The sequence below is a fragment of the Tinamus guttatus genome, unplaced genomic scaffold, assembly GCF_059628265.1.
Source record: "Tinamus guttatus ecotype Peru unplaced genomic scaffold, ASM5962826v1 Tinamus_guttatus_pri_ptg000048l, whole genome shotgun sequence".
Lineage (NCBI taxonomy): Eukaryota > Metazoa > Chordata > Aves > Tinamiformes > Tinamidae > Tinamus > Tinamus guttatus.
In genome coordinates this window covers 3,019,299-3,039,787 of record NW_028288582.1, presented here as the reverse complement: position 1 = coordinate 3,039,787, position 20,489 = coordinate 3,019,299, and the positions used below count along the sequence as shown (strand labels likewise).

The following is a 20,489-nucleotide window of genomic DNA, read 5'->3' as shown; positions in this document are numbered from 1 at the left end:
ACTCCTGAAGGTGCCTGTCACTAACAGCCAAGTGTCCATACGGGACAAGGCACAGGACCCAGGGAAGGAACACTAACCAGATTTGTTTCACAATAACCATTTTCCTAGGGGTAACACAGCCGGTAACTGTGCTAAGGCTATTTGCTGTGCCCTGAAATGCGTCTCCTCCCTAGCCCGCCCTGTGGCTGGTCCTGCATCCCTGCGAGCTCCCAGCTAAGAGGTTTAGAGGAGCAGAGGCCGCTCCAGCGGGCTCTCCTTGACAAGCTCTCCCAGCAGGATGGGATTACAGGTGTCAGCAGCCGGTGTTCACCGAGCGGGAGCTGCTGGAACCACCCCTGCACGCAGCAGCGAGCACAGCCCCAGGTTTGGGCACGGCGTCAGAGCAGCGCTCACTGCCTGCTGGTGCTCGACACGGCCGAGATCGCCATGTGCCGCGCCACGGTGAATGGCTGCGGAGAAGGCTCCTTTCTTTTGCTGTTGTCCCTTTTTCAGCCAGGGAGATGCAAATTCAGCACATGCAGGAATGGAGTAAGCAGCACGCTGCGTTTCCTTGAGACTCAATTGGCCTATAATCAGTGAATAAACCTGAAACAGGGGCCAGGACTCCTTTTTAGCTCCTTCATCAATGAAAGAGCCACTCCAGGGCCGGGACAGCTCTCGCTTACATCTATTCTCTGCTATTTCATGCCGCTGAGAGCGGCCTAGCGCAGACTTCCTTTTGCCACGGCAGCGAGACATGTAAATGTGGCCTCGAGAGAGCAACTGGCCTTTCCAACTGGCATAAATAAGCAGCCTGGGGTCCCTTGGGGTGACGGCTCCACAGGCACACATGTGCGCGCAGCATGGCCTTAGCCCTGAGCTAATGCCGAGAGAGCGGAGCGGCCACAGCGCAGTGCAAGCTACGGGCGCCGCGGGTCCCCGCTCCAAAATAAAAACACAAAACCCAAGAGCCTACCTACACCCTCTAAGTTTCTACACATTTTTTTTTCTTTTTTTTTTTTTAACCACCCTGCTGAAATTTTAACCTCCTGGTCTGAAGTGCTTTTGTAAGGCAGAGGCAGATTCAATCAGTTCTCTGGAACAACACACCCTTTGAGATGCACGGGTGAACATATGTGCTGCCTTCTTCTTCATTCCCTCCCCTCAAGATGTTTTAATTCACAGTAGGATTATACAATCAGCTCAACTTACAACCAGAAACTTTTACTCAATTCACATGCCAAGGAATGATTTTTTTTTAAAATAACTTGTGTTCATTTTTATCTTTTTCACTGGAAACAAAATACTCCATTAGAAAAATCTCAGGCATTCAGTTAACCTATTAAATCACATACAAAAACTCTCTGTCTAATCCCAGCTCCAAAAAAAAAGCATCAGCTTCATCACTAAATCAAAGTAAGATAAAGATTTAGGACAAAATGAGGGATTAAAATAAAATCCGCACACACCAGGCCTTCATACGTGGCATAGGAAATTCCAAAAATCCTCCATCTCACTTCACAGAATCTCAGAGTGGTTGGGGTTGGAAGGGACCTCTAGGGATCATCCAGTCCAGCCCCTGCTCCAGCAGGGACACCCAGAGCACAGGGCACAGGGTGGCATCCAGGCAGGTTGGAAGATCTCCAGAGAAGGAGCCTCCGCAGCCTCTCTGGGCAGCCTGTGCCAGGGCTCTGTCACCCTCACAGGAAAGAAGCTCTTCCTCATATGGAGATGGAACTGCCTGGATTTCAACTTGTAGCCATTACCCCTTGTCCTGTCACTGGCCACCACAGAGAAGAGTTTGATCCCTTCTTCTTTATATTCTCCCCTCAAGTACTTGTACATGTTGATCAGGTCTCCTCTCAGCCTTCTTTTCTCTAGGCTAAACAGGCCCGGCTCGCTTGGTCTTTCCTTATACAATAGATGCTCCGGTCCCTTCATCATCTTCGTGGTTCTCCACTGGACCCTCTCCAGAAGCTCCACGTCCCTCTTGTCCTGGGGAGCCCAGAACTGCCCCCAGTGCTCCAGGTGCCTCCCCAGAGCTGAGCAGAGGGGCAGGATCCCCCCCTTGCCTGCTGGCGACGCTCCTCCTGGTGCAGCCAGGAGCCCATCGGCCTTCTTGGCCACGAGGGCACATTGCTGCCTCATGGTTAACTTGGTGTCAACCAGGGCTCCCAAATCCCTCTCTGCGGAGCTGCTTTCCAGCAGGTCAACCCCTAATCTATACTGCACTGCACACTTGAAAGATCATATCTAGCCAGACCTAGAAGGGAATAAATTCATCAATAAGGATCTCTGCTTGACTGTACCAGCTACTCATCACTCGCTAATCAAAGATCTGCAGGATGTGTGTACCCCTCAGCTGGCTGCCACTATCATGGTATCTCAGATGAGAGCAGCTGTATAAAGATCATGCTGGGGGCTCTTTTTCCAGCTCTGGTATTGCTGTTGCCAGTTCAAAGTGATCAGCTTGAGACAGCTTTGCACTGCTTTTCAAAAACAGCCTTCAATTGTACTGGGGAAAGGTAGAGACTTCTAAAAGCTAAGCCAAAGGTCCTTAGAAAAAATACAGCCCCCAAATACTCCACAGCGACTTTGCCAGTTGCATTTTGTGGATCCAACCTTAAACACTTAAGCAACCAACACGGTTGGTTTGAGCCATATCTGCTTAGCTCTCCTCTGAGTTTTGATAAGTTCTCTTCCAATGTGAACGGGTGCCCAGTCACTTGGGCTGTTTGCAAGCTGGCTCACTTTCAATCCTTTCTATGCCACAACTTCCTAGATTTTAAGGCCAAACAAAAATACTACTTTCATTTACTGTGACTAACTGTATGCAACAACCTCCTTCAGTTAACACTGTACTGAGCCTGACACATTTATCTGACTAACAGTTATTTCTCAGAAGCCATTGCAGGTGGAGATGGATTTTCTCAGCTTTGTAACAATTCGGCATCCAAAGGACTCTGAGCAACTAGGACAGGAAAGTTTTGTTAAGCAGCTACAACAGCGCTAAGATGATGACTGTGGCTAACACTTAGTTTGTATTTTCACTTCAGCTCAAATCATTTCATATCTTGCAGCACTCAGTACAAGTGTGGACACCCAGCAAAGTTCACAGATGAAATCAGAAATGTCAGCCTGATCTTGTTTCATCATCTGAAGACACTCCACCCATGGCCAGGGAGAAAGAAAAACCCAACACCACAAAAGCCCCACACCCTTTTGCCTCCACACTTGGGCAAGACTCTGCATCCTCCTACCAGAAAGAGAGCACCACAAAATGCTACTGGGCATTTTCAAGAGAGAGCTGAGCCTTTATAACTCTACTTTAGAGGAGAACAGTGTAGCCTCACACATCAGGTTATTGACAATTTGGGCCAGGACATCATCGAAATAAAAAAATTTTTGTAGGTTTCCAATGAGACAGCGTGCCTGGACGCACCCACACCAAAGGCAATATGGCAGGGGCAGGAAGGTGGAGACTCCTCAAAATCTCCCTGTTGGACATCTCTCCAAATGCAGCTTCCCAGTGTCATCTCAGGATCTCAGCCTGACTTCAAAGGACTTTACAGCAGTGCCTCCCTTTCTTGTGAATTTATTACCGCAAGAAACACAAAGTCCTACCAAACCTCTTGGAAGAGGACAGGCCAACGAACAGGATGTTCCCATCACCATTTTCGTTTGATTTTGGTTGACAGCAATACAACCAAAGTACACTCTAGCCTCCCAGCACAGCGGCCTGGGGCTAGCAACAGACTCAATGCTTAAGAAAGGGGAAAAATATGCAGCAAGCCTTCAGAAAAGCATCCCAGAACTGCATATGGCTGTTGGGTATGTGAATGTACCTAGTGGTACCTACCCAATGTGTTGATAAACCAGAGCGGGAAGGCTGGGGGGTTAGATGCGATCAAAGTTATCCTCGCTGCTCCCAAAGGGCTCCCTCTTAGCTCCCTGCTGAACATCAAAGAGGCCTCACAACTTCCTTATCTCCCCCCAGGATGCTCCCTGGACTGTGTCAGGATATTTGCTCATCCAACCAGACCCCCGGGAAGGCTGCACTCCCTTTCTGCACTTCCCTATCGCCGCCGTGCAGGGCTCTGCCCCGAGCTGCCTTGCACCCTCTGCCTGTTTCATAACGGGGGCAGCTGGTGGACAAGCAGGATGATCCTGGAGATCCACCAGGGAGTGTGACCAAGGGCTGCCCGTGACACAGGAGCACGGCTAGACCCCTCTTGGGGACAGCAGAGCTATCAGCCAGCTGCTATTGCTCAGTCCTACCACTTCTGTTGGTCATTTGGGGGCTCACGTTTGCAAAACTGTGCTCCAGGTGGCTCAAGCACTTCTGCGAGGTGAAATGCAGAGCCAGCTCAGAGCCACAGCACGGATGAGGCTGGAAGGCACCTTTAAAGATCATCGAGTCCAATCCACCCTGCTCAAACAGGGTCAGCGAGATCAGGAGATCTCCCTAAGCACCTGGGAGCTCTCTGACCCGATGACCACATTGACCACAGACCTGTTGCGAGTGCCCTGGAAGCCAGCAGAGGTGACAGAGTGACCTTTCCCTTCTGCGTCAGGGAGGTGGCATTAGCCTGCAGCTTTTAAAGGGGCAGAAACCTGCATCCCTGACAGAGCAGCCTGGGCTCATAAAATGGTACCAGTTTGGTGATTAGCTGCCCTGGAATCCCTGGGCCCCCTCGCTCCAGCAGCAACCCTGTGAGCTATTATCTCTGAAGGACGCTGGTTACAGAAAATCATGTCCCTCTGCCAAGTTTTCATGTCTCACTATTTTTGGAATGACACACACGGGCTCTGCGCCTCGGCAGTTGTCAGCATGGGAAGCGAATCCATATAATGATCAGGCTAACAGGGACAGTGCTGGAAACAGCACTGCCTGGGGGACAGTCCCCTGAAAGCACCCTGTGGTGGCGAGGAGGAAAAGGGCAATAAACATAAAATGCAGAAACCTCTCAGCATTGCCATTCCACACTATTTGCATGGGAAGCTGATCTCCCTCAGCCTCTCTCATTCTCATGCATGGGAGTCAGGACAAAAGGATTTCAAAGGCAAACCACCTGTGCAGGAAGGATGGCTCCTAAACCCCAAGGAACAAGGGATCTACTTATTTAAACTCATTTTAATTAAAACATTCCACAATCTACATTCCCCAGGATTAAGGTACTGACTTGGCTATTTGCACATGCAGCCACTTACAGCCGCTCCAGGACTGTATTGTGGAGGTGTTGGGTGACACCAATGCCAGGTAAACAGAAACAAGCATTTTTTGGTGCCTGTGACCCCAAACGCAGAATCCAGGATTATTCGCAGGTCAGCCCCAGCACCTGTCAGCAACTCACAGATTACTGCAGCACAAGCATAATCCCCTCTGACACTAGAGGATGAGTCTCAAGCCCTAGAAAAAGCAGAGGTAAATGGCTTAGGCAAGGCTGAAAGTACCCCAAACAAGATATGCTTTAGAAAAAACAAAAGCTGAAATATGTGTCAGCTTGTGGTGGGCAAGGCAGAGCTACAACTTGACTTCAATTCAGCCCTGCAAAGGAAGTGCACGCTCCTTCCCTTGCAGGACAGGTATGTGGAGGTGCAGGTCTCAGAAGCTGCTCCCCTCCCATCAGTGCTGGGTGCTGCTCAGCCCAGGGCGATCTCCAGCCTCTGCCCGCTTGCCAGGCTGCTGATAGCTCCTCTTAGGCTGTAAAGACTGCGACCTACCAGGCAAGAGAACAACATTTGTAGCTCCTACCACCTAGTGGCTGCAATATCTCTCCGTGAGGCAGCGAAAAGGCTGTGTTGAACTCGGGCAGCCCCGGCCCAGGATGGGCTGAGACTCAGTTAGGCCCACATAGAACAGGGGTGCTGCACGGAAGCAGCACGAGAGAGCAGGGACCTTTCTGAGAACGATCGGCACCTGATGCGGGTGTGGAAGAACCTCCGCTGGCCCTAAGCAAAAGCAGCAGCAACGTGGATCAACTCGAGCAACACATTGCTGCTCCTGGCACTCGTACCAGCTCGCAGCAACACAGCAGCATGCAGCACAGCCATGTCTAAGTCAGCCCTGAGCAGTCTAAGTCAGAGCAGTTTGTTGGTTAGAGTAGAATATTATATAGGAGTTCGGATTCAATCAGACCTCGACCCATCCAACTCCTCAAAACACCTTTGATCTCCTGCCTTCTGAGTGTATTTCAGACACTTCCAAAGTCTCCCCTTTACTGAGTCTAAGCACTTCTGAGCACTGCAGTATTTCAGACACTTCCAAAGTTTCCCCTTTTTCAGTACCCCCCAGTCTCCTTCTGAAACAGAGGGGAGCACTGGACAACCACACTCTGGCAGTGTGGAGCACAGGGGCTCATGACTCACTGACAGCCCCTGACCTTCTAAAACAGCCCAGGACGTAGTTAACCTCAGTCACAACGAGACTGGGCTGCTCGCTCATACTCATAATGGGGCTGCTCATGTCACATTTCCAGAGCTTGCGCTGTGAGATGTGGGTGATGTCAGGACCATGCAATTGAAAGTGAAACTAGATACTGTTTTGTATAAACCTCCCCGCAACCCCAAAGAAGAAAGTGCTTTCCTATTTTAAATATGGCCGCAGGATGACATTCTGAGTAGTAGTTACTCCTTTATTAACAAAGAACTAATATATACGTGTATATATAAAGTACCATATATACATATCTGTTGTTTTCTCCCAAAGCAGTGTTAACAAAGGGGACAACCCAATGTCATGTAAAAAAAGAACATAAAGCCTAGGTTAACTCTATCAGTACTACCAATTAAACCCTCCTAGGAGGGCTCTGTCCAGCAAATATCCAACTGTTGCAATCATTCTTCTCTTATAGCAGAAGGATTTAATTATGCTTTTATAAGCAACTGAAATCTGGTTATTCTGGATTGAGGTGGTGTCACTGAACGCAGAAGGTGGACAAAAGACACCAGGAACCACATTAGTCTCAAACTGATTCCTCCTTTTGCAAATGCCTCTCATTTTCGGTTTTATTATTGGCCAGAAGATGTTTTCAGCTGCTGACAGTCCAGCTAATGAAGCAACGTGAGATGCAGAGAATAAGAGGAACCTGGAAAAGGCTGTACCTGAGCAGGGTCTGGTCACTGCAAGCACAGCTCCCCTCCGGAGACTGGCCACGCACGGGCTGGGGTTTTTGCCTCCTCTGACGAGAACCTGTTCTAGAAATTCCTGTCCTGGACTGTTTTACTGCTTAACAACCTCCTTTTCATTTCCAGTCGAACTGTATCCATAGCCAGTCTAGACTCATTTAATCTTACCTAGCATCTTGACAGCTGTGTTCCCTCCTCAGTGTTTGACATCAATTAGATCCTTTTTTTGCTTTCGATTTGCCAGTCTAAACAGGCTAAGTTCTTCCTGTTCTTTTTTTTTTTTTTTTCTTTTGCAAAAGACTCAATTACCTCATCAGCCCAGAAAATCTTCTCTGCACCCTTAGGAAACTGCATTTATTTTTGAACACAAAAGCACTGGTACAGTGACCTTAAGTCTTCTCTAACTACCCTGAAAATACTCTATACAGCCCAGGAGCACATTTGCTATTTTCACATCTACATTGCAGTTTGATAAATAAAACAATAGTAATGAACAGAGCATTAATAGGCAGAAAATGTTGCTGTCCTAGGTTTAAGCTCAAACACCATACAGTACTGGACAGTCCGGAAATTTTACATTAAATCTTCAATAAGTCTATTAAAATTTCAGCCTTGTGTCTTGATGTTACGAAACCAAAGGGATTTTCCAAGTGACAACAGCGAAATTTAAGTTTTGTTTCTGACCTACAGCACTGCTGCTCTACGAACCACAGAAGCTGTACACCAAAAAAGAAAAAAAGGCAGAAAGCAAAAAACAAAACCCAAAAAACTGATGTCTGTGACGTGAGTCTGCCCTAGATGAGCATCATTCTTGAACTCTGTGGCTCATGTTGCATCACCCCAGTGAGAAGTGAAACAAGTGGGTGGCAGGATGCATTTGGCTGCCGCTCTTTGAGGGCTTGTGGTTCATGAAGGAGGATAGAAGCCACAATTAAAGGACAAGTTTCTCCAGCCTCCTCTATATGCAAGCTCTATTAGCATTCAGCAATGGATAAAAAGCAACAGGAGCGTGGACAATATTGGAGCACTACACTGCAGAAGGTGCTTTGGTCTTAAGAACAGCTCAAGGACACCCAAACTTACCGCACTCAGATACTACCGTGGCCTCCATCAGAGCCACCCTCCACCATCCCCACCAGCAACACCCACGTGCACGCACAAGGACAGGCTCCAGGCTGGGCTCTGGGGGTGTGATATGTGTTCCTGACTGTACAAGTGGCAGCAATGTCACTTATTCACATAATAATGCCACCTGCATTTCTTACATATCAGCATATATATTTTTGAATTATTATATATTTCTTGTACCTCAGCAGTCTGAATCAGGGTCCATTTATATCTGAAAAATCATTTTCAGTATCCCCAGGTAGATGTTAATTCATATCCCTAGTGTCCCGAGCAGCACCCAAAGACTGGGTAGGGACAGGAGGCTGCTTCTCATCTTAAACACATGGAGTTTGCAGATAACACATGAATGCAGTTCATCCAGCAGGACACTGAGGCCCAGGACCACCTTAACTGGAAGACACTGCAGGTTTGTAGGCATTTGTACCTATGCCTTCAGAAACACTGACTGCTTCTAAGGAAGACCACACAAAAAAGAAAGTCTTCCTTTTACTACCATTTTGTCTGGAAGCTTAGAACAAGCCAGAATTTTGTTTGACAAATGTCCGTGCATCAGCAGATGCGAGCAGAGGGTTTGCCCACCCATGAGCAGAGCTGTCTCCCAGGTCTACGGAGGTGTCTCTGTGAAGGGGGACAAGTACACGGGCGAGTGCCTCTGTGTTGAACACATCAGGCTGTGCAGTGTCCAGTCAACCCTGCTGTACTTACAGGAGTCTGGAAGCAGCAGTAGAGCTTGGTAAGGAACGGGTGGTTCCTCGCTAAGGACAGGATGCGCTTCTCCGTCATGGTGCATTCGACGTCGTCATCTTGAAGAATGACGTCCTTCTTGAGCACCTTCACCGCGTAGAGCTGCCCGCTCTCTTTCATCTTGGCAAGCATCACCTACGCAAAAGGAGGGTGACAAATGGCAGGGGCTGAGCCTCCTGCCTCTACAGGCAGCAGAGCTTCCTGCACCTTCTCACACTAGAGAGTGACCTCAGGGGCAGGTCTGAGAGTGACTCAGCCCTCCAGCACGGGAAGCAGAGCGTGGTCCATGCCACACACACTGCTTCTGCAGCCAGCAGTGCCCACACACACGGCAGGACTAGCTGGGCAAAGTTCATCCACTGCTGGCACAAATTCTGCCCCGCAACTCTTTCTACTTCTCTCTTCACTTATCCATTGTAAATGCACCATCTCACTAACTTTGAAGCAAAGCAGAGAAATGAGCCCCCACGCACACCTCCCTGAATGAGAAATCACTGTCTTGTTTCCTTTAAAGGAAACATTTCTAAATTTTCCAAGAAATGCTGCCCAAACGGGTGATAACACATACACTTGCAAGTTATGCTATGGGCCCTGACATGCAGCTCTTCTCTGGATTACTGCACTTTTGTGATATCCAGTTTGCTTTGCTGTCAGTTTTCTGTCTCCTCCCTTCCCTCCTCTCACTAACAAGCCTCTCTATACTAAGATATCCCCTCACTCAGGATAGCTCGTGTACCACATTATGGAATAACATCACATACCTTAGTATCTTCTAAATTAATGGAGTATTCCCCTTAAGAGGGGCATGTAATGCTCACCTTTCCAAAGCTGCCCTTTCCCAACACGCGGAGGAAGGTCATGTCTTTGATGCCAAGTTTGCTCGCTGAACTTTCACTGACGTTGTTGCCATCCTTTAGGCTGCCTTTGCCCTGATGTCTCAAAGATGATCTTGAAACCAGTTTCTGCAGAGGAAAATAAAGAACTACCAGCCTGCACTGAAACTGCACCATGCCCAGATTTGCAGAGGTGGCCACAAGGAGCCAGCCCACCAGCTGGGGCATTTAGGCACTGTTAAGATGTCCTGTATGGCCACAGGAACAGAAAAACCACAGGTACAACCAGGACCCCGTAGCTGCTGTGTGTGACCAGCAAACCACGTCACTATGCAGAACCATGCTGAGATACCAACACTAGCTCCTGTCCCGAGCATGTTAAGTGCACCCACTGCCCAGCAGACCAAGAAGCAAAACTGCCCTTTCCCACATTTCTTCCTTGGAAAATTAAGGCAATAAATAAGAAAATCAGCAAGTTTTCCATGTGATTTCAGAACAAGGAGGAATACAGCATTTCTGCAATGTGAGAAGTGCTGGTGAGATCTAGACTCCAAACAGGCTGGATCATCTGATCCTCTTTATTCTGTTTATATGTGATTTTAAGACTCTTGGTCAAGCTCCACAGAGCTCAGTGGGATCCAAGCTACACGGCATTTTTCTCTTCCTACAGCTGGACTTCCTTCACCACTGCAAATGCGAAGGAGGGCTGTTAATTCCCACACCTGCAATGAGATGTCTCTGCGTTTTCAGGAATTCTGCTAGTATTAGACACAGGCATTTCTGGAGTACCTGTTTTTGCAGTAGTAAGATTATACAGATTAATAGTAAGATTAAGTCAATCTCCAGGCCTTTCTGTGCCCAGCTGTCAGCATACGAGTGTGCCTAGTACTTTTGTTCAGTTTATTACTCTGAACAGCCACAGAGATTTCTTGAGCTCCACCTTGTGACCATTTTGGTGTAAAGCAAAATTCCCGCCTGCACAGGAAGACTTTTTACAGTCAGGTGGGGAGAACCAAAAACACCCAGAAACCTGACAAAACTCAAGGCCAGTTTAAGCTCACGGCACGTTCTGATCAGGTAAGTAAAGTCGTAAGCTCACAAATATTAAGAGGCTGTTAAAGACTAAGCACAGATTTGTGAGCCCTGGCCCATGTATGCAGAAAGAGCATTTGTTTTGAGGGAAGAATGGAGGCTTGAGCTATATTGACCATTAAATATTTTGGTGTCTGATTCCCCTTTTATTTATGCCAAGCAGATAGGGGTCAGCGGAGCTGCACCACTACGACACATAGGCAGAAAACAGGTTAATCTGTAGAGACGGAGGCTTCCACCAGCGTCAAACTGGATACCAGATATTTGTTCTCCAAGAGAGGGATTCGCCAGGAGTCACAGACAGCCAGGGCCAGCTGCTGCAGCCTCCTGCCCAGCACCTCCCACCCTGACTGCACTCATGTCAATGGACTCCCCTGGAGAAGCTTCAAAAGACAGGACGAGAATAAAAAAGGTTAAAGGGGAAAGATGACTCACCGAATTTGGGGAAATGCTCCCCGGCTGCAGGCCCATGCACGCCAAGGTTTTCGCAAGCTCTGCCGCGTTCACCCCGCAGTTGGGTGCAACGTTGGCTTGACATCGGATGTGGACGTTCATTTTGCAGACTGGAGGGGGTGGTTGGCAAGGGGTGGAAAATTAAAGCAGTTGAACACTTTGAACAACTTGGAGGGATTTATTGACTCTCACCCCTCTGACTCCACCCTGTGTCTTTGAACTAAAGGGATAATTGCCCTCAGTAGAGACAAGACTGGGACACCTATATGAGAATAAACTGCTGGAAATCAGGTGGGTTTATCCCAACTCCACAGGTGGCCTGAGTCACTCGAGACTATTCCCACACACAAGTCACATTGCCAGGTACACAAGTACCATTGCAGCTAGGCCTGCAGGTACCATTTGGCTTTATAATGCGGCAGAATTAGCAACACGCTCCCCTCGCATGCACGGCTACTAATTTTAGACCCGCATGATTCGGTGGGAAAAGAAGATCTGCTGCTCTCAGACACACACGCACCCTCTTGTGGGAGACAAAAGCAAGTGGAGACAGTTTGATACCCACGTGATTTCCCATCTGCATCACGGAGACAAAAGCAGAGCACCACGACATGCTTGGTCATCATTAACAGCATGGCAGGCAGGTTAGTCACCCCAGAGCAATGCCTTTTATTTTACCCCCTTGGATGACTTTTTGTTGCCTTATCTCATTAGCTGAGGAAAAGCCCTCAGCTTAAGAGAAAAATTAATGCAGACAATCCCAACACCCAGGTGTATTTTCAGCAATACCAAGCAAAGCAAAATTGTGATGGAAATAGCAGCAAAAGTCCCTTCTGAAGCCTGAGATAAAGAATAGATCAACATTTTTTGCAACTCTTGCAAGATGAATATTCATCACTTGGCCTTCTCTTAGTGGTTACAGGGCTCAAACCCACACAGTGCATCAAAAGTCTAAAAATATATGTCTTTTGTTGAAAGGCTATAGTAAGAAACTGCTCACTTTTGCACTGCAGGCCCTGCCGCATGATCCCCCAGAGCAAGGAGCCGCAGTGGTCGCAGAACGTGGGGACTTTGTAGTTGTGCACGCTGAACTTGTGAGGAATGTTGATTCCAAACCTCTGCTCAGTCACCTGAGGCACCTGAAGAAACGCACCGATTTACACAAGGAAATGCATGCAGAAATTCCCATTCATTTACACACATCTAACTGCAAAGCAAGGAATATCCCCTGCTATTCCCTTCTGGTGACCGTTCACTGACAAATCTCACCTCCTGCAAGTCTGCTCTGGTTCACTTGCTGGACAGGCTGGAAAACCTGACCAAGCAGATTTTTAAAAAGGGCTACTTAGCTAATTCCAGGTTCTAGAAAACAAACTTTGACTTATGCAGCATGGATTACCTTATCATGGACCTATCTCATTTAAGTGCCAAATATAAATTCTGCTACGTACAGAATTTTGTAACTAACTAGTTTTCAAATTACTATTTACATACCATGTGCAACCAGATTGCTTTTATGACAAATTTCTGATTTTATTGCATTTAACATATATACTTTTCTCCCAGCTCCTCCTAAATTTCTCATTCCTTTTTTCACACTCCTTGTTATTAAACAGCCTTTCATCTCAGGTCCACATTTAGCTTTATCACTTGCTCTCATCCCCTTTTTAACCTTGTTCTTTTCCAACTGTGAATCATTCAGATCCCAAATACACTTTAGAAAATGTTACGTCAGCTGAAGCACCCGTTCTAGTTAACCTCTTCAATGCTTTCTATTTTGTGCCTCAACATGCATATTCTAGAAAACTGACAGGCAAATCCATAGCTGAAAGAAAGGACAGAGGTGCTAAACAATGAGTTTAAAGTGAGAAACTTCATGCTTTTTTATTATTCTTTTTTTTTTTTCTTTTAAGTAGCTTAGACATTTTATAATCCCTTCATAATACCTTAAGAGATCTAGAACTAGAGTTTTGCATGGAAAATGCAAAACAAATGCATGAGCAAATGCAATTGCTCGTATGTACTGGAAAGATTTTTGCATGGGATACAACAGAGAGTTACTCATAGCTGAATTCTTTGCTTGAATTTTGCTCAGTTATTTCTGCTATTGAAAAGAGATAATGAGACATGCAATGCACAGCACAGATTTTAGGTTCTGATGAGGATGTTACTTGTGTCAAATACAGCCAAAACTAACAGGAAAGAAAACCTTTGGAAACGCCAGTTATCCACAGGTTTCTTTGATACAAAGTAATTTCATAGAGTCAAGGTGTGAAAGAGGACTAAAATGGCACTTTAACCCACAAGAATAAAAAAAAAAGGGCATAACAAGGTCCAGTAGTTGGATTTTAAAACCAGAAAAAAAAATCAAATTAATGATCAGGTGCCATGTTTTTTTGTCTGAAAATGACACAGTTAACCATGAAAGCAAATTACTACAGAAAACAGTGGATTTGCTATTTTCGATTATTTCAGATGAAGACACTGTGCCTTTATAAACTATGTGGCTATTCCAACCAATGAGTGTAATTAACAGAGGAGCAGCCAGATTGATACTGCATGGTCTGTATGACACATGTTCCTATCCCTCACTTTTAAATCTATGAATGATGATTAACACAAAGAAGAGTAAATTTATTATGAGACAGTCCCTGCGAACCCATACCACCCTAAAGATTCATGAATTAGGATGATTTAAAATAACTAATGTGACTTTACCTTGAGGTCTGTCTTGTTAGTATTGTTTTGGCATGTGCAAGCTGTAACAATTAGATGATGGCAGCGCTTGTGTACAACACAGGTGCATACTAGGAAATAAGAGAGGCATGCTGAAAAGAGCTGTTGAAAGACTCAAAACACATCAAACCATCAGATGGGTTCTTTAAGGCTCAGCTACATCATCAGGGCACAGTAAAGATAGGAAATGCTAAAGCTACCCTGATCCTTTCACAACAGCAAATGCTGGATTTCCAATCTCCTAACAAATCTAAAGACATATCTCCACTCGTTGCAACTGAAATTCTGCACCAGATCATTTATATTGCCTAGAAAATAGCTATCTATATAAAATATGGGGGATGCACACAAAAACAGCATGTTTACTTCATAAGTTAACTGAAAATTGCTTTTGAAATTATGCAGCAGAGAGTATTTCACACGTTATACACAAGCAGTACTAGAGGACACAAGTCTGGGACATAAAAAGCCATCGACTCCTCTCAGTGGAGTCTCACGTCTTGCTGGGGACACCCAAGCAAGCCTGGCCCAGGCTGGTCTATCGTTACGGCTCAGCGCAAAGCTCGGATCTGGGAGGTTGGATAACGGCAGCAGAACAGCACCGTGTCGAGGCTGATCGGCTGGTCTCCATCAGGAGACTAATCAGCCCTATAGCAAAGCTGTGCTGTCTCCAGCTCTACGGCTGCCTTGGCTGGAACGAGCTTGGATTCCCCCACTCTCCTTCCCAGTGGACAGACATCACCAAGGGCCACCACTACTTCCTGTGCAAGGAGATTTTTGGATTGAAAACTTGCGGATGTGTTGTGGATTCCTATGTTATTCTGTTCCTTGCAGACTCAAGCTTCTGCTCATAAGGGTCTACCAAAAACATTTACTTTCCCCCAGAGATGTTTTACAATATATCTGAATTGCTCCTTTGAGGCCTCCTTGCATATGAAGGCACTAGTGCCCTACTATATTGCACAAGAAACAGGCTGTATTAAAAGGCTGAGCTGTCTTTCGAAGTCACATCCTTAATTTGACTTTGCTTAACTACATAGAAAGAGAAAGAAGGGCCGCTCAAGTAGCCTACAGAGTGTCCCAGCTGGGCAGTGTCGTGGTGATCGCTCAAGCCTTGCTGGGAGTTGTTCATACTCAACAACCCACTGGATCTACACAGAAGCAAAACTGTGGGTGGAACATTGCAACCAGACCTAGGTGTTGTCATGACGTAGATGATTGCTCCTGCATGCATGCAAGCCACCAGCCTGCCAGCTGCTACAGAGCTCAATTTTGGTTGGCTGTGGGAGGAAGATGAATGGAAACTAAGGAGAAGCTTGTAACCCCAGGACATCCAAGCAGCATGGAGATGCCCTGCAAGAACAGTGCATCCTATACGCACATTTGAGCAGGAGTGGAGCACCTTACCTTGGCACTGATATCCCTGCTTCCCAAATACGCCCCTGTTCAAAACAAAATACATAATTTAACATCACAAAGTCAGCCTTTATGATCTTCAGATCATTTCTAAAATAAGAAGCACAAGGTGAGAAGATCCCAACTGACCAGATCCCTGGGGAAAAACTGCCCAGAAAAAAGAGCACAGCAAAGGCTGTAGCTCACAGGGCAGGCTGTCAACATACATGTTATTCCCCATATTCCCCATCATCCTGGTTCCTAAACTACTTCATTCTCTTACAACACACACCACTAAGAGACTGATCCCAATTACCCATGCCCTGTTATTACCTCCCCCACTCGATCCTCTTTTGAGGCATATGTAGGTTTTCTCCATGCTCTGCCTACTCCCCTGCATACATGTCCCCACATCTTACACCCCTGATGGCTTTTCTGTTCTCAGGCATTTTCTTGCATCTTTTAAGAAGCTCATTTTGTCATTGTCATCTCACAGTCCCACTCATGTGAACGTTTGGAGTCTTTCTTCAGATTCCTCAAATAACATCTGTGCTTAAAAGCAAGGATTGTTGCACTATCCCCATGCTCTCCCACTTTGCTTCCAGCATCTGAGTTACTTCACTCAAGCTTTGGCATCAGTTCAGCACACAGCAGCCTGCAAATATACCCCGCTAATCCTGTCTTGGCGGGGGGAGGCATTTCAATGGGGCAGGGTGATTCAGGATGGGCGGCAGCGTGAGGGTCCCACCGGTGCCAAGGGACAGCAGGGCTGCCGTGGAGCCTCTCTTACCAGATGAACTCCCTGCAGTGCGAGCAGTAGGTCGGCTGGCGCAGATAGGTAGCCATGAACTTGTGCCCGTTCACCTGGTGCACGCGTCTCCGCATGGCCCTCTGGCGCTTCCGCGTGAGGTTCTTGAAGATGCGATCCCGCTGCAGGGTCCCTGCACGGGGGGAAAAGGAGAAAGCAACAAAACGTTACTGTTATACATACCTGTGAGGTATAATTACCATTATCCCTGGTTTTGCTGTGGTAAAATTGCTTTCTCCAAGGCCATGATTACATCCCTGGTTTAGAACTGGAGCAACCAAGGTCTAAAATGCAGAAAATAGATTTTCCTTATCCAGAAACAACTGCCGCTTCCCACCTTCCTCTCACTCCTCTCCCACGCCAGGACATGTCGCTAACCCATGACTTCAAGGTGAACAGACCAGAAGCCCAAGCCCAAGGAGTTTTCCCACCTCAGCTCCGGGGGAGGTGCCTCCCGCGTGGGGCCGAGGCCCGGCCCGTCATCCCGCTCACGGGGCCAAGCCGAACGCGCGCCCTGGAAATGCTGCTTCCCCTCCTTCGGCACCCGCACACCGCACTTCACTATGGCCACCTAGAGCAGTTTTGCTTCCTGTGCTGGATACAGACTGATTTCTAAAGCACTGTTTGGTATGTGCCATACTCAGCTTTCTTCAAAGGGCTCATTTTCCCAAGAGTAGATATTTCATCTTTTATAATGAGGTTCTAGAAACTTCCAGCGTTCGGAAGCCACATTTTCTCAAAAACAAAAAATATATATTTTTTTTAAACTGGGCTTCAGTTAGTCATAACAACAACTTCCTAGCAAAGCATAGCTTGCCCAAAACAAGTCAACCTTAAAGCAGCGCACGGAGCTCTAGATCAAGAGCGCCATTCACATGCGTCCGACCTAAAAATCACCACCAGCTGTTCCCAGGTCCCCTGCACGGCTCAGGTGGGGTTGGCCACGTGTGGCAGATCAAAGCCTCATCTGGGGCACACTTGCCTCAGAGGAAGGACACAACACGTGCACTTTTCAGCTCCATTGCCTTCCCAAGGGCACCGTCGGGCCTCACATATGGATGAGGAGGGAGCACAAAATGGCGACTGCCACAGGGAAGCACCCACCACTGTTTGTATTCACAGTACCGCGTTTTGGGTGCAGACCGGTGCCAGGAGCAAGCCCGGTGTTGCCGAAGCATTCCATGTGGATATAACCACACCGGAAAAGACGGGCGGCCTGTAACCTTCCTGAGCAGCTGATCACCCCGTGCCCTTGCACAGGCGCAGCGCCCAAACACAGCTGCTTCATCTACCCATCAAAGCGGGGTAGAGCGTTTCCCTGCTTTCAACTAGCAGTGTTGATTAAATGCTTTAGAAAGGGAGGAAAAAAAAAACGTTGTCAACCCAATCGAGGCTTGAAATGCAAGAGTCCCACATCACAGGCATGTTTCCTGCTCCTTTCTGAAGGAGCGGGGATAAGGGAGGAGATAAGGGAAGCCATCCCGTCAGTACTCAACCCAGCCACTTCAAAGGGACACGAGCCACATGAGACCTTCTGCCCCGTGCTCTTGCCACACGGGTTTAGGAGGAAAGGCTCGCGCTCGCTTTCTGCCGTATCCTTCCAGCTGTTTGTGCACGTGGCCTTTCCGCAAGCACAAGCATGAAACCTGATGGCGTTAACAGTGACTTTAGGACAACATGCAGTCATTTTTAAAATGTAAACGCAGTATAACCTAGGATTTGCCCATTAAAATTAAAAAGATGTGATATGGCTGGTCCTGAAAGAAAGCTGAGCTCCAAGAGACTTGCTTAGTAAAGCCTGCTCCTGTAGGGAATCCGTAAATACATTTGATTTCTCACTGAAGTCAACAGGACCTAAGGGACCACAGGCATCAGCAGGCTGATGCAGAGCATTGGTCCTTCAAGTGCAGCACCCCATCTCTGCCGGGTGCAACCAGAGACTCATGACTTCCTTGTGTTATTCTGAAACTTGCCCACTCAAATTCAAGTGAATATCTCCCTGATCCAGGTTTAAGCACATGCTGAAGTGTTTTTCTGGATTGGGGCCAAAATCCCAAACTTCCAAAGCCTCCTTCCTCGGGACCAGCACGTACAGCAGGAGTGCAAGGAGCAGGAAGGGAAGGGGGTTGCAACGGGTGGTGAGAGGCCACTAAATCACCCAGAGTCGCACACGGGTCAGCAGCTGCCTTTGTATCAGCTGCGCCATTAGGAGCCCAACAGCTGATGCCCTTTAAGTTCATGCACTCACATCAACCAGAGTTTAAAGTGAATATGTTCTCAATTTAGCCTGTGTAGTTCCTGTTTTTGTTACGGTTTCCTTCAGGGATCAGTGTGGAATAAATGACCCCCCGGTGCTCTCCCACGTGGTGGGCAGCCCACACACAGCCAAGAGCAGAGCAGCCCCGGGACCGCAGGGCTCCCACGCAGGGGGACGCAGGGGACTTTGTCCATGGGCTTTGCCTGTTTCAGTGAGCCTGTGCTTCCGAGATGCTCCAGGAAGGCCAAATGGAGAAAGGCTCTCGCTTTTTCAGTGAAAAAAACAGTTTTTCAGAGGAAATCAGCTTGCTGGGTCACCTCCACAGCCAACACCTACAGCTGCTCCTCCCAGCTGTGGTTGGTTTCCAACGGCAGCTCCGGCACAGCATAATGTGGGGTTCTCCGGCAAGTCCAGGAGATGGACTTCAGCAGGGCCAATGTTACTGCGCTCTTTGGGGTAGCTTCCATTTACCAACCTCGTGTGGTGACGCGCATTCAACCCTCGAGGTGGCCCAAGGGAGCTTGAAGTGTGGACACACCACCTCTCTGAACAAACGCCGCTTCTCCCCTACAACCTGTCTTCGTCAGGATGGCAGTTCCCTCCACGTGCACCAAACCACTCCCCAAACCCATCTCAGCTCCCAAACCACTCACCAGGGGCTGCGGAAATGAGCGGGGCAGCCCTCAACTCTGCTCTCTGACCGTGTGGGCCACCAGAGCAGCCCCTCAAGTCCAGCGCTCTCAGTGGCACAAGCTTCAAGGTCAGTATGTGGGCAGAACAACCTCATGTTCTGGACACTTTCCTACTAAATTTATATATTTTCTCCTCTGCAAGGACTTCATTCTACAAACCAAAACATCTCTAGACCACTTTAGGACTTTCAGACTTTTAAAGGCCTCTGTAACCCCTGGCAAAGCAACCACCAACATGAATGGTTCAAATGCCCAAACACTGCTGCAAAAAGAGGCAAGGAATTACTCAGCGAAGGGAGTTGTCCACCCACACGGTTATATTTGGACCTCTGTAACTACAGGGTGTTTACTGGGTCTGACTATGCATAAAAGTAACTACAAAATTAAACACAGAGAAGCCTTCCCCTTTCCTCCTCTCCCCTCATGCCTAGCACGTGTTTACGCTCCTGGAAATTACACACACTGGGGGAAAGGGGAATTAAATAAAGCAGCAAGTCACGCAAGGACACACGTCCACACCAGCCCCATGGCTGCCTCCCTTCCCTGCGCACCTTGAAAGATGAATAAACTTGGACGAGCCCAAGTTCTGCAGCTGGGTGCATTTTTATGCATTTCTGCACACACACGAGTAACAAAAATCATCTATTCCTACTGTCAAAAGCGCCACCCCACGGTGCTCCTTCCACCCAATGCTGCCTTCCTGCTATAGGAAGGCCAAATCCAACACTCTTTCTGCTAAGCAGATAAATGATTTTATTTCTAAATCTTTGTGGAGTGCATTTGTTTCTCATGCCAAGCATTTATTTAAGCTCCTACAACGGTGAGGATAAAAAGGGAAAGCTGCAGGACATAGTGTTGCATGGTACAACCGTTTGCCTCGGAGTGAGGAGGGAGTCCCAAGTAGTTAAAGCCTGTCAGTCTCATCCATCAGGAACCAACCTCACCCCCTGCTCTGTCACCTGCTGCTGTAATGCTGGCACTGCAAAGGTCATTTGGGTACGTTCTGATACGTCCCATTTTCTAGTGTTATACTCCAGTACGCATCAACAGAATTTTCCTTTGAAAGAGCGAGGGGGCAGAGGGACACCAGCAACACGAGCACCGCAGCAGCCTTCCCTGCTTCTCCTGCACACTGTGGCCAAGGAGGAGAGGGCATCAGAACAACCTCTTCCTTCAGATACGGCCAAAGGACCCACCTAGCCCATATTCCAACAACGGATAGTAGTCGGTGATTTTAAAAAAAG

General features: G+C 47.6%; 1 protein-coding gene across 1 annotated transcript in view; it reads right to left on the bottom strand.

Moving 5' to 3' along the window:
- The window catches only part of PRKCH (protein kinase C eta), a 103,419-nt gene that overhangs the window by 47,384 nt on the left and 35,546 nt on the right, over window positions 1-20,489 (bottom strand). The window contains exons 3-9 of the mRNA XM_088539532.1: window positions 16,279-16,429; window positions 15,501-15,535; window positions 14,076-14,164; window positions 12,358-12,487; window positions 11,340-11,467; window positions 9,798-9,941; window positions 8,941-9,114 (exon numbers count right to left, since the gene is read on the bottom strand). Of these exons, the coding sequence (XP_088395658.1) occupies window positions 8,941-9,114; window positions 9,798-9,941; window positions 11,340-11,467; window positions 12,358-12,487; window positions 14,076-14,164; window positions 15,501-15,535; window positions 16,279-16,429 (851 nt within the window). The remainder of the gene's footprint in view (window positions 1-8,940; window positions 9,115-9,797; window positions 9,942-11,339; window positions 11,468-12,357; window positions 12,488-14,075; window positions 14,165-15,500; window positions 15,536-16,278; window positions 16,430-20,489) is intronic.